At 42.3% G+C, this 16,948-nt stretch overlaps 2 protein-coding genes and 1 pseudogene across 2 annotated transcripts; all 3 read right to left on the bottom strand.

Annotated features, from left to right (window-relative positions):
* Nucleotides 1-5,268: 5,268 nt before the first annotated feature.
* Nucleotides 5,269-8,681, bottom strand: LOC104931965 (neurogenic differentiation factor 4). The gene is made up of 2 exons (XM_010747096.3): nucleotides 8,462-8,681; nucleotides 5,269-7,049 (listed from the first exon to the last, which is right to left on the bottom strand). Exon 2 carries the CDS (start codon nucleotides 7,043-7,045, stop codon nucleotides 6,050-6,052), a length of 996 nt encoding a protein of 331 aa, XP_010745398.3. The 5' UTR covers nucleotides 7,046-7,049; nucleotides 8,462-8,681; the 3' UTR covers nucleotides 5,269-6,049.
* Nucleotides 8,682-12,856: 4,175 nt separating this feature from the next.
* endou (endonuclease, polyU-specific) lies at nucleotides 12,857-15,984 on the bottom strand. The gene is made up of 9 exons (XM_010747097.3): nucleotides 15,875-15,984; nucleotides 15,645-15,767; nucleotides 15,442-15,564; nucleotides 14,278-14,446; nucleotides 13,970-14,175; nucleotides 13,667-13,780; nucleotides 13,461-13,567; nucleotides 13,216-13,358; nucleotides 12,857-13,126 (listed from the first exon to the last, which is right to left on the bottom strand). Exons 1-9 carry the CDS (start codon nucleotides 15,930-15,932, stop codon nucleotides 13,006-13,008), a joined length of 1,164 nt encoding a protein of 387 aa, XP_010745399.2. The 5' UTR covers nucleotides 15,933-15,984; the 3' UTR covers nucleotides 12,857-13,005.
* LOC113745874 (poly(U)-specific endoribonuclease-like) overlaps nucleotides 15,939-16,948 on the bottom strand; it is a 3,943-nt pseudogene continuing 2,933 nt past the window's right edge.

Genomic DNA, 16,948 nt, shown 5'->3' with positions numbered 1-16,948 from the left:
CTGATCTATTGCAAGCCCGAAACACCCTCAGGCTCACCCATTACGCAGTTCAATTTGTCATCTGATAAAACAAACAAACAACCAAAGTGAAGTGAAGTGAAGTGGTGGAATAGGCTGGGATGATGTGTGATGGCTTTTGAGGTGACAGCCACACAACATTCACAAACATGATACAGTTTGGAGGAGTCCTGTGTGCAAAGCATGACGATTCCACGCCGCTGCCAGTGGAAACGTTTAAATTCAGATCGGATATCACAAATGTGCTTGCAAGTGTCGTTTCAGAGAGTTGAGGGGGGGAGTATTAGGTATTAGGGGGAGCAGGAGGCGCAGCCTGAGGTGAGATTGACGCATGGCGCAATGTCGAGTAAATGTCAGCCTAATTCCGATATGCTAAAAGGCCTGTAGACAAGGAGTCGGCTTTTCCTCTGCTACCGACAGTATGGTGGATAAATGTGGGGTTAAGTACAGGCTATCAAAGCTATATGAACAGTTTAATGACGTTCAGTGTGTGAAGTGCTCTTGTGTAAATGAGGTGGGGCTGTTTAGAAAAACCAAGTGGTTAATGCGAGCAGTAAAAGCAGTAATGGCTTCATCTTGTCAGGGCTTGGCAGGGGCCCCCTTTAGTGACACTTCTGAGGAAGAGATGCTTGTGTAAACTCATATCCTAGTTAAATTTAAGACACCTTCACTTTTATTTCACGTGCATACGGTGGACATACACACACATGCACACATGCATCAACACCCCCTGGCTGCATGCCATGTAGGGGGTTAGGTTAAGGGACAGTGGGGAAGGACGGCAAACTGGAGCAGTAAGCACATTTCACCAGGGGAATACAGTTACGCACGCACACGCTGATTCCTCCCCTGCTCCCCCCTCCAGGGTCGCTCATCTCTCTTTGCTCTTCTCTTTCTCTGCAATAACATTTCTGAACATTCATCATTACATCCGGCAGAGTCGTACAGTACATTGCATTCCTCTCTTTTCTCTGATCTATATGTGGCATCATCAGCATTTACGTCTTTCATTCCCTCCTCGACACGTGGAGCAGTTTGGACTGGCGTAAAAACTCATCCAACCAGCAAATTAATTTTTTTTATTTGCCCAGGTTAGCTTTTGTCTCAGACAATTAATAGCTCATAAGTAATACAACACCTTATACATTGAGGCAGGGGATTTCTGCCCACAGAGGAAGGTCGAACAAGGCCAGCTGCTCAAGATTTGCATCAGAAGATTCATAATCTAACACTCAAAATGACATTTATGAAGAATATGAGACAAAAATATTATATTTTAAATGTTATTTTTTACTTATAAGTGTATACAAAAGTACAGAAAAAAGTACTGTAGAGTTATAGTGTTATTGGATCATTATTACTGATGTGTAAACACGAAAGCAGCATTTTTATGTTGCAGCTACTCAAGCCAGCTCTGATTTTAACTACTTTATATACTGCTGAGTGAGTGAGTTAGATCTTAACAAGCATTATACTTCATAAAATGTTCACAGGTCTTGTGTGTAAAATCTTAGCTATAGCTGTCAGACAAATAGTGGAATTAAAAAGTACAAGTAGAAGTTTAAAGTAGATAGTTAAATACTAGTAAAATAACCTTAGATTTACAGTGATGTACAGTACTAAAGTATTAAATGTTGCATTACCATTATCTATTTTTTCTCTTTAAATTTTCTGTTTCGTACCTTATATATCATGTGTATATATAGTGTATCCTATGCCACCATTCATACTGTACATTCATGCCTATTTACTTCAGATCTGTTTATTTTTGTATAATGCTGACCAAGTCTTTCACACGCATTATATAATAATAACTGTTCATACTGTACATAATACGCACAATTACTGTATATATACATAAATATTCTGTATATATCCCCATAGCATATTCATATTTATACCTGTACTATATTTATATATCCTGTTCTTTGTACATACATACTAAACCACATTTTGTTGTCTAAGTATTTGTTACTTTGTGCAATGACAATAAAGTTCAATCTAATCTAATTTGAAAGGTGATATTAAGATATAATATCTTTTCCTATAGTCATGTTAATTCCCATTTAAAAGTCCAGTGTGTCGCAACCAAGCGTATACTGCCGCCCCGCTCTCCTTCAAAACATGTAGATAACACTGAAACTGCAAAAAGGCAGTGTTTGAGTTGTCTGGCGGTTCAACGTAACGGACCTGCTCCCTCTGTAGCTATAAGAGGCTCGTTCCAAGGTAAGAAAAACGTAACATTTCTTATTCTCAGGTGATGATAGACTATTGAAAACCTATTATAAACGTTATATTCCATTTGTCCTCTATTCTGCCGATAGATCTTACACACTGGACCTTTAATGTCTTAGGTGATCAAAGTGAAATTTATCCAGCAATAATGTTGAAGCCAAATAAGAGTTTTACTTTAAACGGTGCCAGCCAACACTGATTTGGCTCCTTTCTACTCAGTGTGCCTGTTCCTTGAGAGCTCTGTCCATTTTTTTCCCACCTCAAGGATAAAAGCACTGACCACATCCCTCTTCCTACTTTGTCCTTGCTCTTCAGTACCACCTTTGAAGATTTAATCAGTTTAATTGTTTTTCATGTCCTTTCACTGTAAATAATTATGTGAGTTTGATACGATTGCGAGCTGAATAGAGAGGACGACATGCAGATTTGTGATAGAGCAGACTCCCCAGGTACATTCATTAGCCTGATTATTCCCATCCAAACACACCTCACCAACCAGTCTCCATGTAAATAGGTTAACTCTATTCCCATTCCACGCTCACTCCGCCGGCACCTTAACAAATGAGATCTCACCAAATGTTTTATTCAGTCTCTACCTCGTGAAGTACGACTATCAAATATATAACGTGCAGACTGCGAAGGCTGTGAGGTTTCAGGGGGTGAATTTCAATCACTCAGCTGCAAAGAAGCCAAGCAGTGAAGCATCTCCATCTTTCTACAGTATCTTCAAGAAGGCCTCTGTCAGACTTCACAGGTACAGCAGGTTGTCTGATAGTGACACCTAGTGGCCAAATACTCATGTCTCATCCAACTAATGATTTAATCTCATCAAAAAAAAAAAAAACTTCACCACTTGGTGGCAGTGCAACTCCACTCTCCTCATGTATAGATTCATTCCTGACAAATGCATCTCATGATGGACAAAGATACACAGGACAAGATGCTACTTTTCTCCTCAACTTCATTTGAATTAAAATGTTATTTTTTCACTGGTGTCTCAGTCTCCTGTCTCATTGTTGAGCGCACAGTAGTTACATGCTGTTGCGTAGTAGAGGAGATGAGTAGCTGCTGCTCCCCTCTCCCCCTCAGGATTAGTGAGTTAATGCAACCGTTCAGACACTGAGCTCTGATCAGCTGCTTAATGCTGTTTTATCCCAAATAACATGCAAGCATCATGCATGCACTTCCACAAACACATACATGCAAAAAACATACATGTACCTACTGAGTCCAACAGAGACACTTTATATGATATAGAGATTACTCTGGCTGCTTTCAGATGAAATTTAATACAGACAAAAAATATCAACAAAAATCACAGTCAGGCTTTATTTTACAGATAATTTTTCCTAGAAAATCCAGACATGCTTAATTTAAACCCATATATATATATCCATTCGTCCATTTTCAACTGGAAATTGCATATAAATGATGAATCAAGTGCATGACTGTGGACAAATTTCATGTTTTTATATGCTGACATGATCTGTACACGGATTAAAACATCAATTATGTGACACAATCTTTATTGTACTAAATTTTCACCAGGAAACTTTAGATGAAATCTTTAGGGAATTGTTCGAATATTACAGACCGCTAAAGTAAAACATTACCAAAATGTTCCTATAACACAAAAAGGTGCCTGGCTATAAAATAAAAAATAACAAATCTCTTTTACTGAAGTGTCCTGGCTGAGATAGCATTAGCACATGAGATATATAGCACCTCTGCTGCCCTCCAGGCTCATGTAGATCAGAGTCACAGTCAAGGAGGTCAAGAGGGTAAGAGCGAATGCGGCCTTTTGTTTGTCTTGGGTGCAAAAGTGCCCTTTTCAAATGGAAAATCTTTTGTCTCCTAAGACACTGGTCTATCAACTGTCTATCATCTATCATGTTGATTAATAAGGAATATCCCACATATCCAGTGTCACATGTTCAGCCTGAGAATAGTCTGTGTCGTTAAAGTGCAAAGTCCTGTTTTTGTTATTCATTTATTATGCCCCCTGGTTTCCCTGGTTAGTAGTGCAAATGAACCACACACACACACGCACACACACACACACACACACACACACACACACACACACACACACACAGGCTTATACTAATCCTTGCGAAAACAAAGTGATATATTTCTCTCAGCGCAGGTCAAGCGTGGGATGTTCATCAGCGTGTTTATCAGGATTATGAGCATTTCATCCGTAATATAACGTCTGACGTCATACTCACCAAACACACCCTGCGCTAAATGTGTGCGTCTCTGCACCTTCGTCTGTTTGTGCAGAAGCACACAGGGAGATAAGTCGACCAGCAAAAAAAAAGAAAATGATACAACTGACTCTTTCAGACCATTCCCACCAGTGAGCCCTGACCCACTGTGACCTTTTGACCCCCTCTAACTGACCTCTCGGTGGGTGGCCTTCACACTGACCAGCCTGGACCATGAATCAACAGAAGTGGCTGCTTTTAGATCAGGTTTTTGGTATTTTCAGTCATTGTCTTCTCCACTTTGACAGTACATTTCCAGGCTGATGTTTTTCTACTCAGTCAGTTGCTCTTTTTTATTATTATTTTCTCTTTTCCACCTTTTTAATCATCAGGTTCACTCCACTGCCTCTCCATGCAACAAAAAGGGGCACGCAGGTTAAAGTCTTAGACGTGTTTATTACATATGTGAATGTTAAATTGTGGTCTGAGTGAATATCAGGACAGGATAATGCCGTGAAAGTGACGTGAAGAAGGACGTCTGTGTGGCCGGGCGGCCATGTTAAGCATAAATCTTTATCTTACAATCCTGCACCGCACATCCAGCCCTTTTTATTAAATGACAGCTGAAGGATTAGTGCAGCTAAACCACTGAGATCTGGGGACACAAATGAGAAACAAGGAGGTAAACAGGATCCCTATCTATCTATCTATCTATCTATCTATCTATCTATCTATCTATCTGTATATAAGTAAAAACTGATCTCATGAGGACTGATTGATTTTTTAAAATATTTTATTGGTGCAGAGATGCAAAATTCCCAAAAGAAAAACAAAGAATTAGGAAAAATACATGGTATCCAATGCAAAATGCATTGTAAAGATAAAAGATATTCTTTTTCACAGTTTTACCTGAGAATGACATTTTTGCTTTTGTATTTTCTTCCAGTTTTTTTAAAAATTCAGACATCTTCCTTCTCTAGACAACATCTCTTAATGACCTGTTTAAACTGTGCTAGGAAATCTACCCCTGTTTTGAGTGCAAAACATGAAATGTAACGAACAACAAAGAAAAGTGGACACAGGAGAAATAGAAGAGATAAACTATGAGTCTAAGTAGCAAACAGAGAGAGGCTTTGATCACAAATATATATACAGGAAGGAAAACCAGACACATACTTGCACATCAGAACAAAGTCCATATACACTGTATTAAATTAGAGAATAAATAGAAATACTTTTAATTTATGTAGAATATCTGATGTCACCAAAGCTAAATTAGAAGTGCTTATATCACAGTAACAGGACATCTGGTCAAAATGGCAAAAGCAACAGTTTCTGTTGCGAAATCATTTGGTAAGCAGTGTTTTTCAGCCTAAGTCAAGTATTTTCTAATTTTAACAATGTTCAGCGGTGCTAGTCTAAGTGCGCCACACATGTAAACAAACCATTTTACTCTACAGTTCTTCTACAAGCGGACAGTCTACTGAGAAAGATTCATCCTTCAGTCTTAAAGTCCAAGTGACATCGAGCGAGGACAATCAGTCGGGTTGTATTGACGGTTGAAGCAGGGTCGACCCTCCTGATTCGCGTTAGTCTCTGTAGACTGAGGTTATCTGTCGGGGGGCCATGTGCGGTGGATGATAGGAGTCATATGACCCGTCTAAATGTACGTCATAGCTGGTCTGAGTCTGATACAGGCCCTGGTCCACAGGGGAAGGGGAGTAGTGGTGTTGGGGTGGGTAGTGGGGTGAAGGCTCCTGTTTGGGCACCAGGTTGCTGCTGATGCTCAGAGGTGGTGTCGGGGGGCCGTCGTACGGAGGCGTTCCCACACCTCCGGCATTATACTCATTTGGCGAGTGATTCTCATAGACTCCCCCTTTCATCGCCCTCAGGTGAAGCAGGTGAGCAGAGTCAAAAGTGCCATATGGCGGACTTGGCAGGCCTGGAGAGGAGTAGCTCACCATGCCACTGAGAGGAGTAGGTGCTGCCCGAATTCTGTGTCTGTCCTCAGGCCTCATCCCGCCGCCAGAAGCTGGTCCCAGCTGCAAGCAGCCGGCCACCAGGTTGGTGGTGGGCTGTGAGAGGCCCTTACACAGTGTCTCCATGAAAGCCCTGCTCTCTGTAGAAACGCCCCCCTCCAGGGCCTCGGACAGAGCGCAGATGTAGTTGCGTGCCAGCCGCAACGTCTCGATCTTGGACAGTTTCTGTGTTTTGGAGTGACAGGGCATGATGCTGCGCAGGTTCTCCAGTGCATCGTTCAGACCGTGCATACGTGAGCGCTCTCTGGCGTTAGCCTTCACGCGCCTTGCACGGAACCGCTCCTGCCGGGCCTTGGTCATCCTCTTTTTCTTGGGCCCTCGTCGTTTTGACTCGTTTTCATTCTCCCGTCCCTCCTCATCCTCCTCGTCCTCCTCTGCGTCCTCACTCCCCATCTCACTGGCCTGTTGGTTCACTCCACCTGCTCTGTAGTGGTGTGATGAGGCCAACCCATCCCCATCGGGTGAGCTCACGTCTCCATCCATCCACTGCAGAGGGCTGACGACCTCCTCTCCCTCGCCTTGTCTCACATACGGCTTAATCATCATAGTACTGTAGAGAAACAAGAAAACCTCTTTGTCAGATGTGGTGCAGGCAGGTTTACAATCTTTATTACTGACATGCCAACATTTAACATAACCCAATCTGGGTAAGACAACACCAAGTTGTTTGACTTGGGGTTGGCAGTTTAACTTTTATGAATTCATTATTTGGCTACCAAACCAAATAATGATGCATAATGCATACATGTCAAGGCATTGGTAATATAACCCAATATCACCAGACAGCCTTCGATTAGACTCTTGGCTCACCACAACTTACAATTGTCTATGATCACTCTAGCCAATATGTAAAGATACTAAGAATAAATGTCACAATGTCAGGTTCACACCAAGATGAAGAACTGGTGTTTTCTGTTCCTTGGTTTGATGTGCTGAGTTACTGATAATGATTTATTACAAGGAAAAGTATCTGTACTGGATTAAATCAGTATTTTGGTGTTTTTTATTAATCCACAGTTGCCAATGAAAAACGTACACATAGTGGGAATTTTAGGTAAGACTAAATATGTTTAATTTTTACACACTAAGAAGAAAGCACCCACACTTTCATGTGAGCAAATATAATTTAATTTAACAGTTGAATAGAATAAAAATGAGAACTCTAAATAATAAGAAAACTCCCTTATTTGGTGTCTGATCAGTTTTTTGGATGCATGGTGCATTCTGGCCATGACACTGTAAAGGATGTAACCTGGAGCCAGTGAGTAAATGAGTATAAGTTTCCATTAATAACCAATAATGATGTTTTGTGACTGTCAGCAATCCTCAAACTGGTTTCAGCACCGGACAGTTCCTCCGTGTCCAGCCACAGGTGTAACTGTGTGACGGACTCAAACAGCAAAGATGAAACCTCCACGGTCACTTTTTAAATTTCCATACATCCATTATACACATTTATATTCCCTCTCTCTCCGCCTGTCTCAGGGTAATCCCGGTCAATTTGCGAACTGGTAATGCCCCGGCGAGATAAAGTCACCGGCAGGACTTCAATCTGGGCCATCGCAGGATTTAGCTTGGATGAAGCTACGACCATGGGATTAAAAGAAAGATCGACATCCCCAGATCAGTGACAGACGACTCAGATTGAATTGAAATCTGACATTTCCAAAGGCAGACATATTAATGTCCGACCATAGATTGTGTGCTTGAGCAGCTATTTTCTAAATTACTTTTAAATTAGTAATAAGTCTTTGAAGACATGTTTCATTAGATATATTGCCTGTTGACTTTACGCGTCTTAGTTGTGGACCAAAGGGTGGTGCCAAAATGATTAAAAATAATAAAAAATAACGATTCGTCTGGGACTAAAATGTAAATAAAAAGAAAGCTGTTTCCATGATTAACCCTTAAATCAGTCCTATAAACTCCACCAGACTTCATAAATTACTTTTGGAAACATACCGTGCTGATGTGTCCCGGGACCTGCTCGGGAAGTTTGTCTGGATGATGTGTTTCTTTTCTCCGTGGATGTCAGATCTGGTCTCTCTCTCTCTGGTCCACTGTCACACAGTAGTGATGCTGCGTGTCCCTGTGCAAAGCTGCCCCGCAGAGCCTCAGCGTGGGTCACTCTGCGGGGGCTCGGGGTTTTAACCTCCACGTTAAAGCTCCTCCTCCTCCACCTCCTCCTCCTCCTCCTCCTCCCATCTGATTTCTGTTGACGCGCTCGAGCTTGCGCGTGGCCGGCCCGTGGCTGGAGCCCCGAGTGTGTGTGTGTGTGTGTGTGTGTGTGTGTGTGTGTGTGTGTGTGTGTGTGCATTAAGCTCACTGAAATGCTCCAGACACACAGGAGAGGCCCACTGGCCTTTGTTGCTTTGCGAAGGGCGGCCGCCAAATCTCTGCAGCGCGTTTCGCATTGAACGGAGCAGAGACGCGCTCAGTCGGCTGAGCCTAACTGTATGTGACAGCTTGAAGTTGCATGTGAGCAGGTGTTTGCTCCATCCGGCTCTTCCAGTCATCCATCCCTCCGCACTGCGCAGACAGGCTGTTGAACAAGTTCATTTCACCCAAGAGGCAGCTCAGACCAGACGGGCTAAGTTTGGTCACATGAGGCGTGCAGTCACAGCATCAGCAGGATCTTCGGGACTCAGTTAATGGCCTCCTCTCTCTGCAGTATGTAGGTCCATGCAGCTTAAATCACCATAACCCATACTGAATGTAGCAGTATTTTTCACTGGCTAAAGAAATACCAAATATTTTTCATTCAGTAAAAAATGAAATACCACAAGTCAGTAAAGAAAGTAACATCAGCAAAATGCATTTAAAGTTGCAGCTGGTTGAGGTGGAGCTAGTTTTTATATGTATAGTTTTAAAAACAGTTTCATCATATTCTTATATACTCAATTCAAGACTGAAGCTGCCGAGTAAATCTACACACAGAAAAATAAAGGTGGGACTGGAGTGAAGCCGTAGAAGACTAGAAAATACAAAATGTCCCTATGAAATGTAGTGGACGTAGAATGGACAAGTCAAAATCACACAGGAGAACCAGAAGTGTCATATTTTTTGTCATATGGTTCCTACCTGATCCACGACGCACGGCGTTTAAAGTTTGAGATTTGGGTGTTGATGCTTGTAGAAGCCTCAAACCTTAAGCAGAGACGAAGTCCACTGCTATTTCTAACAAGGCCAGTAGCTGTATTATCTTTTACTGAATGTAATGATGTATGATTTTTGATTTCCCTTTGGTGTCGTTTAAATTTGATTTGAATAAGTTTAAAAAGCATCTTAATATTTTACAGATGCAAGGCACCAATTCTGTCTAGTCAAAGGCTTTAAAGGCTTCTCAAATAACAATAATCGTCCAATCCTGCATCACATCCAAACAAATTGGGGTGCCTTAAACACCTAGTTAATGATTTTTCAAATGTGCAAAAGATTCTCATGTTTCGGAGCTGTTTAACAAAGATTACACTGTATGGATGGATAAATAAAAATGTATATGTAAGAAAAGATACCTAAAGATCTAAACAGGACTAATTTCTAACAGTTTATCTGTTAAATTACACCCAAAAGGCCTGAGACAGCGGTAGGAAGTCATAGATTGGGCGCTATAAATTTATGAGGATGAATTTAATAGCACATTATGAAAAATTATATTGCCTCATTATTTAAACTCGTTAAAGTTTTAAGTCACGTTGATGAAACCATCTTGTTTGTTATACTCTGACCCTGAACCACAATGATCGGAGAAGTGAACAATAACTGGATATCTTGTTGGCATTCATCATCACGGACAGTGAACAGAGAGAGGCAGAGAATATGCGTGATTTGGAAACAGAGCGGTAACAGAGAGGTTGCAACGTAATCTGCACACCCAAACTATGTGCTTCCATGTTCATTCCCTAGCCCCTGGGTCTCTGCCTCTCCTATTCCACACCTGCAGCCTGAAATGGGAATAGCAGAGCCGGGCCATCCCCAGAGTGAAACCAGCAGGGGAATATGATAGCTGAGGTCCTGTGCCCCCATTGCATGCACTCATAACACCGTTCATGATGCTAAAACAAACTAGTATTTATGTTTTATGGCATCTTAACTTTCTGAATGCAACGTCTGTCATGACTAAACTGTGTTTGTTTTCTTTGTTTTCAGTTGTGACCCACTTACTGTACACCATCCAGTCTTCATGCTCCACAAGTGGTGCTCAAGTGTAATACTGTATGTATGCCATAATGTCCCCAGGTCCCTCAGTGCTGACCGCACACGATGAAGTCCCACTGCAGATGGCCTCCCCTTAAACATACCTCTTGTTTTAACAGTCCGTGGCTCAGATGCTCATCTATCCTCCACCGGCTGCTCGGCTCACTCAGCATGTTCACGTCGCTCGCCGCTTCCCTCACCTTCTCTAAGGTATGTTTGCGAGATAGTTTATTCTCATAAAAAATATGAAGGTTGGATAAAACTTCACTCCACTACACACACAAACATGACCTTGCTCTGAATCCCCCCGAGTTTCTGTGTGTGACAGTGGGGGAAAGTGGGTTTTGTCCATCTGTCATACAGGAAGTCCTCAGAGATATTGCCAACGCCACAGAATGACACGGTGTGCGCGTGTTAGTGTGTTTGTCTGTGTGTGTGTGTGTGTTCATGTTTAGAGAAGTGGGTAGAGGAGACATGTGCAGCGATCAAAAACCTTTTTTCCTCCTGAAATTTCCAGCAGCCTTGGATATACTTATTGCAGCTAATATAATAAGAAGGTCACTTCAACGGAGCGAGGCTCTCTCATCTCTCACTCTGCACATCTGTGTCCACTTCAAAATGTATACCAATGGCAACGGCATCGACAATACGACCATCAAATTGTTCAGAATTTGTACAAAAAACTCCAGAGAATGAATGTTGTTCTGTATTTCATGGTCCCCCATCAACTTTAGAAATGGCCGGCATCTAAGCCAAACTTGAACCTCCCTCCAGCCCAGTATCAACCCGGGGGAGACAGGGGTGATGTTGACCATGTGTCCTTCTACTAACCATCTCATTGATGGACCCCACTACTGGGTAAAATAGACACCCCCCCTCGTCTTCTGCCTGAACCCCTAAACCCCCTTAACCCTTCCCTAAACCCTCGGTTGGCCCCCTGTTGTGCGTGCTCATTGGCTGACCGCCTTCAGGCGTCCCTTTTCCACGGGTCCATTGTCTGGCTCCATAAGCAGCTTTGTTTCTGCATGTGCAGCTGGGCTAGCCCGCGCAGCCATTAGCCACAACACGCTAAAGGGAGAGCGGGATAATATAATTACAAAACAAAAGTCAGGTGGCTCACGAGATCTGCCAGGAGGAGCCCATTTGGGTGAGATGCGAGGACACGCTGGCGGGTGGCCAGCTATAATTCGATTATGAAGTTGTGTGAGTGACAAAAGAAACAATTGAATCTTTTTTTTTTCTTCTTTTATTTGCCCCACTGTGATTTAATTTGATTCCACCGGGGCTTTAAAAAGAGGGCAGTGTGAAAAGAGAGAAGATTTACTCTTCTAATTTCTAGAGTCACCGGCTCAGAAAATGTAATATGGTCTGAAAAAATAGCAAATTCTTCCCCGGGTCGGCTTTATTGTCATGTTGCTGCAACACTTTGACTGGGAGGCCCAAATCAAATGAATCGCTGAAGGGCGCAGTTTTCCTGCGAGCTGACTGGTCTTGTGCTCTTGTTTTGCATGAATGCACAAAAACCGGCGGACAATGGGATCAGTGGCAGATCCATCTCCTGTAATACTTTCTTCAAACAGGGCTGCAAGTGTGTCTCCCTGTTCTCTCGGCAGACCAGAATTTATCCTGTTAGTCACCCTAGATGAGTGAAAGAGTAAATCAACCCCCATCCCAGCTGGACACACACACACACACTGGGGAGTTACATACACAGCTTTATGGACAGCTGATAAGAACAGGTTAAGCTGGTGGCTACTGTTTGAAGCAGGTCAAGCAGAACAGGATCTGTTAATGTCTTTTTGTTTCTATAGTTCGTACTGCAAAAGACTGCATTTTGTTTTTGTTTTTCTTTGTTTTTCCTGCTCGTTTTATGAGACAATAAGCAATTGTGTCACATGCACAAACCCTCTTACTACTGAAGGGTTGGTGTCATTATTGTGCCCGCTCGGGGTGTGTAAACGCCCATTTTTTGCCCCATTAGGCACAGTTTGATCGTGCCCATGGGAGCGCGCCACATTCTCTTGCTCTCCAAGACTGCTCGGAAAGCTCATACTGCAGATGAATCCACTGTCTGCTTTGCTGTTTTACCTAAACAAGTGACTATGCATGTGTCAGAATGAGCCACTTCTGAAAAGAAGCAATATATATATAAAAACAAAACACATTTTGAATTCTGCTTTATTGAAACATTTTGGGAGCTGTTGTGATATATACGTTTATATATCACCTGACATCTTTTAACAAATAGAGAATATTACTTTTCATTTATATTATGCGTCAAATTAAACACAAGCAGTCTCAGTTTTTGTTCAGTTTCTGGGGGTTGCAGGAAACGCAGACCCGATGAACTTCTTCCCATCACCGTAGAAAGAATTATCCCAGGTGTAAGTTTGGATAATGAGCTCCTTCCCACCCAGGCTTAGACGACATCTACGAATGAGGGACAATAAGAAAAAAAAATCCAGATCAGAAAAGATTCACATGCAAGAAAACGCCACAGGACTTGTAGATATACTCACTGTTTTCCAGGACGAGTGATGTAGCAGAGACTGTATAAGGCAAAGTCAAACTCAGGGCTGCAGCCGATGACTGCAGAACCGACCTGCTTGAAGTATCCGTCCCACTTGAACTGCATCCCCATGACATCGGGGTAAGTAGTCCACTGTGAGCAGGGGAAAGAAAGAAACAGAAGAATAAAAACCAGCGTTACACATCGCAGTATAAATCAACAGACTGTATCGACGCCTGTATTGGGGATGCGTACCGGCCCATTGAAGCTGTGGCTGTAGTAGTTCAGCTGTCCTCTTTTCTCGAGAAGATAAAACTGGATCCAGTTGTGGAAACCGGACACCTTTCCTCCCTTGATCTCTCCTATTATTACAGAATGTGTTAATCTTAATATTCACAAAGAAAAACTAAATATTTGCAAAACATTTGTGGTGATTGAAAGAAAATCTTCTCTGTCCAAACCTGCAAAGATGTGCTCAAAGCCGCTGGAGTCCATCTTCTTGTTGTAGCGGGAGTACAGACCAAACCACATCATCTTCAGGTCATAGAGGAAGTCTTCCTCTGTTGCATAGACACCTTAAAATAAGAAGAATAACGTACACTTCAAACACTTCATTACGGGAACTGTTCCAAAACTTAGAGCATGAAGTAGAGTAGAGAAAGACGAGTAAGAGCAGTGACAAAATCCCTTAATGTACTAGAACATTATCAGATCTCTGTGTATGTAATGCTGCACCAGTGTCAGGATGTACTGTAAGTAGTTACCCTTTGTGTAGAGGAAAGCAAACAGCTCTCTCCCCAGCTCAGTGTTGGACATGGTCTCCTTGACAAAGGTCTCCTGCTCTGCCAGCTGCTGAGGGCTGAAGTCCTCTGTCTGTCCAGTCATCCTTTGGTAGTTGTCCAGCACAGCCAGGAAAGCAGCGTAGGTAGGTCTGGAGAACAGAGCCCCTTCATCCACGTATCGGAACAAGCTGGAAGCACACAACAAAAACACACCACAGATACCAAATGGCACAGGAAAAAAATGGGGAAACATCAAGAGAGAGGTGTGGTAATAAAAATAGTCTCCTCACGGTCTAGGGGAGAGATCTGACTGGGAGCTGGTCTGAGAGTTGTCCACCAGAGCCTGAGGGTCAATGATCAACTCTGAGGCCGAAGCCTTGTTTGAATCCAGAGTGTAGAGCGCCTCAGAGATACTCTTGATCTCAGCATCAGTGATCACGCCACTTCCACCTCCGTCACCTGTAGATCATCACAAACACACACAGATGTCTTTGACATGTTGATGTCTTTATACTTCTACAACCACAACACCTCAACACGCAGTTATTTTTACTCCACTACATGTGTTTTATTCAGATTAAGATTAAGAAGAAGATACGGCAAATACATAAAATAATATTAGAAGATATAATATTATTTGTGCATTATTTGACACTGTCTACATCAGTAATAATAATATAAAAACACTGAGAGAGGCTTTGGAGCATGTTTACTTTTCATACTTAAAGTACATTTTGTTGATAATAATTTTGCAGTTTTACTCAAGTAAACTTTTTAAAGCAAGGCTTGTACTTGTCTTATTTATATTGCACAATTGCTACTTTTACTGAAATATAGGATGTGAATACCTCTCTGTTACCGGGTAATACTACAGAAGGAGGTAGCCGATTAAACTGAGGGAAGAACTAGGAGGAACTAAATACTAAATACTTTGTGGTGTGTAGCACAACAGTGACACCCACTGGTCAAATACTAGAAGAAGATTTCACCAAGAGAGGCTGACCACAGTCCTGATGATATATCACTATGTACAAATACTCAATTACAAGTAAAACTCACAGCTTTTAAAGTTATACTGCATGCATCATTGTGTACTGTGGTAGCTGCAAGGTGCAACTTATTTTAACTACTCATATAAACGTCAGTAGTTTTATACCTGATAATTATGTGTCTTTTCTTTAATCTCTCTAATTTGACTTCTTGAAAATAAATGAAACATCTGAGAGGTTTAGAGAGACAATCTCTTTTTGGTGGTTCTGCCAATAACTCGATGTCATGGGGCTCAGTGTTTGGCTGCTTTGACCTCATCCACCATGTGAAAGTGACCAGATGTCATAAGGAGAGCAGCTGTTCAGAAAAGGAGCAACACGAACAGATAGCTGACTAACAGTGGTGATATAATGTATGGCACGTGAGACGCTGTGTCAGCTATAGGTGACGTGCTTGTTTCTTACCGCCACAGAGGTCTGCATAGTCACTGCAGCAGTTACTGTACTGGGAGCACTTGGAGTTGCAGTGGCACTTGTTCTGAGAGTTGTATTTTTCACCGCATCTGCCTTTACAAGATGTGGCTGAAGCTAGAAGGAAAAGAAACACACACTTGTGATTAAAAAAAAGGCATGGTACGCATTGGTAAATTAATGATTTTGTCACTCACTTTTACAAATCTCAGCGTAGTCGGAGCAGCAGTCGTTGTAGCGCTCACAGGATGGGTTACACTGACAGGAGAAACTACTGTCTGTTCCATAACCACACCGACCCTGACATGAGTCCAGAGAGTCTGAGAATCAACATGACAGATTGGTAAGTTAATGACATTGCCTACTATTACTACTATCTGACATCGTTAAACATATACCAGTAATAATAGAGCAAAAAATCTCTTACTGCTGTATCCCTGGTAGAACAGGGTGACCGAGAGGACAAGAACGGCAATGACCTTCATCTTGGCTCAGGTGCAACCTGAAAACAAGGTGAACTGACTGTTATCATGGTGTCCCTTTTATAGCAAGTTTCACCAGACCAATCCAAACGCAACACTCACTCACTAACCCAGCCCATATGTTAGGACCAGGAAAAGGGGTATGAGGAAGTAAAATAAAACCAAGATGTTGTGGTTAATAAACAAAGGTATTTTATTAAAGTTCAAAATGTTTTAACGATAGGAGGTGAGGCAAAAGGGAACTAAGGGCGAGTGCTGTTTAAAAGAACAAACAAATATAACAAAAGGAAAACTCTAAACAGAGCCTATGATATCTAAGTAGAAAACCAAAATGAGAAAGAAAAACCTCACTAACTAGATCTAATACTAAATAACAAAACACACATCAAAACAGCACCATTGAAATAATGAGTCTAACAGAAATATACTCTTCTGTAATCAGTACAACTATAATTAAACTAAACCCTGCCCAGTCCCAGTAACTCAAAACACCAACCTCCACAGTTCTCAAATACGAACAAAACTCACAGTACACAATACAAAACAAGCCGCCACGATGCTCTGGCGGCTGCTGTTTAAATGCCCAGGCCGGGGCAATTGGGCCCAGTGGATTGGTCGGCCGGAGAGGATCCAGGGGAATGTCGCGCCAATCCCAATCCCTTTGGTTTCCGGGATCTGCGCCATCAGGACCACACCTTCTCAGCAGGGATCCAACCCCCTCACAGGGCAAAACGGCGGCGGCCGTAACACCCCTCCCCTTAAGACAAAAAAAAAAAGTTAACACCTGAAAAACTTGTGTAAACCAGGTACTATCTACCAACATGGACAGACAAATGAGTGAAGGCACTACCAATAACGAAGGCTGGAGGTGCCAACAAAAACCTAACTCAGCCTGGCCTACCTGTATGCCTGGACTAACGTTGTGCACCTTTACCACACTCAACACCCCGAACACAAGAATAACTAGAGCGGACACCAAACACTTGATTATCGTATGCTCGGCGAGCCAGCGGGCATGA

The sequence above is a fragment of the Larimichthys crocea genome, chromosome VI (genome assembly GCF_000972845.2).
Source record: "Larimichthys crocea isolate SSNF chromosome VI, L_crocea_2.0, whole genome shotgun sequence".
Lineage (NCBI taxonomy): Eukaryota > Metazoa > Chordata > Actinopteri > Sciaenidae > Larimichthys > Larimichthys crocea.
The sequence above is the reverse complement of the archived record's forward strand: the minus strand, read 5'-3'. Positions and strand labels throughout refer to the sequence as shown.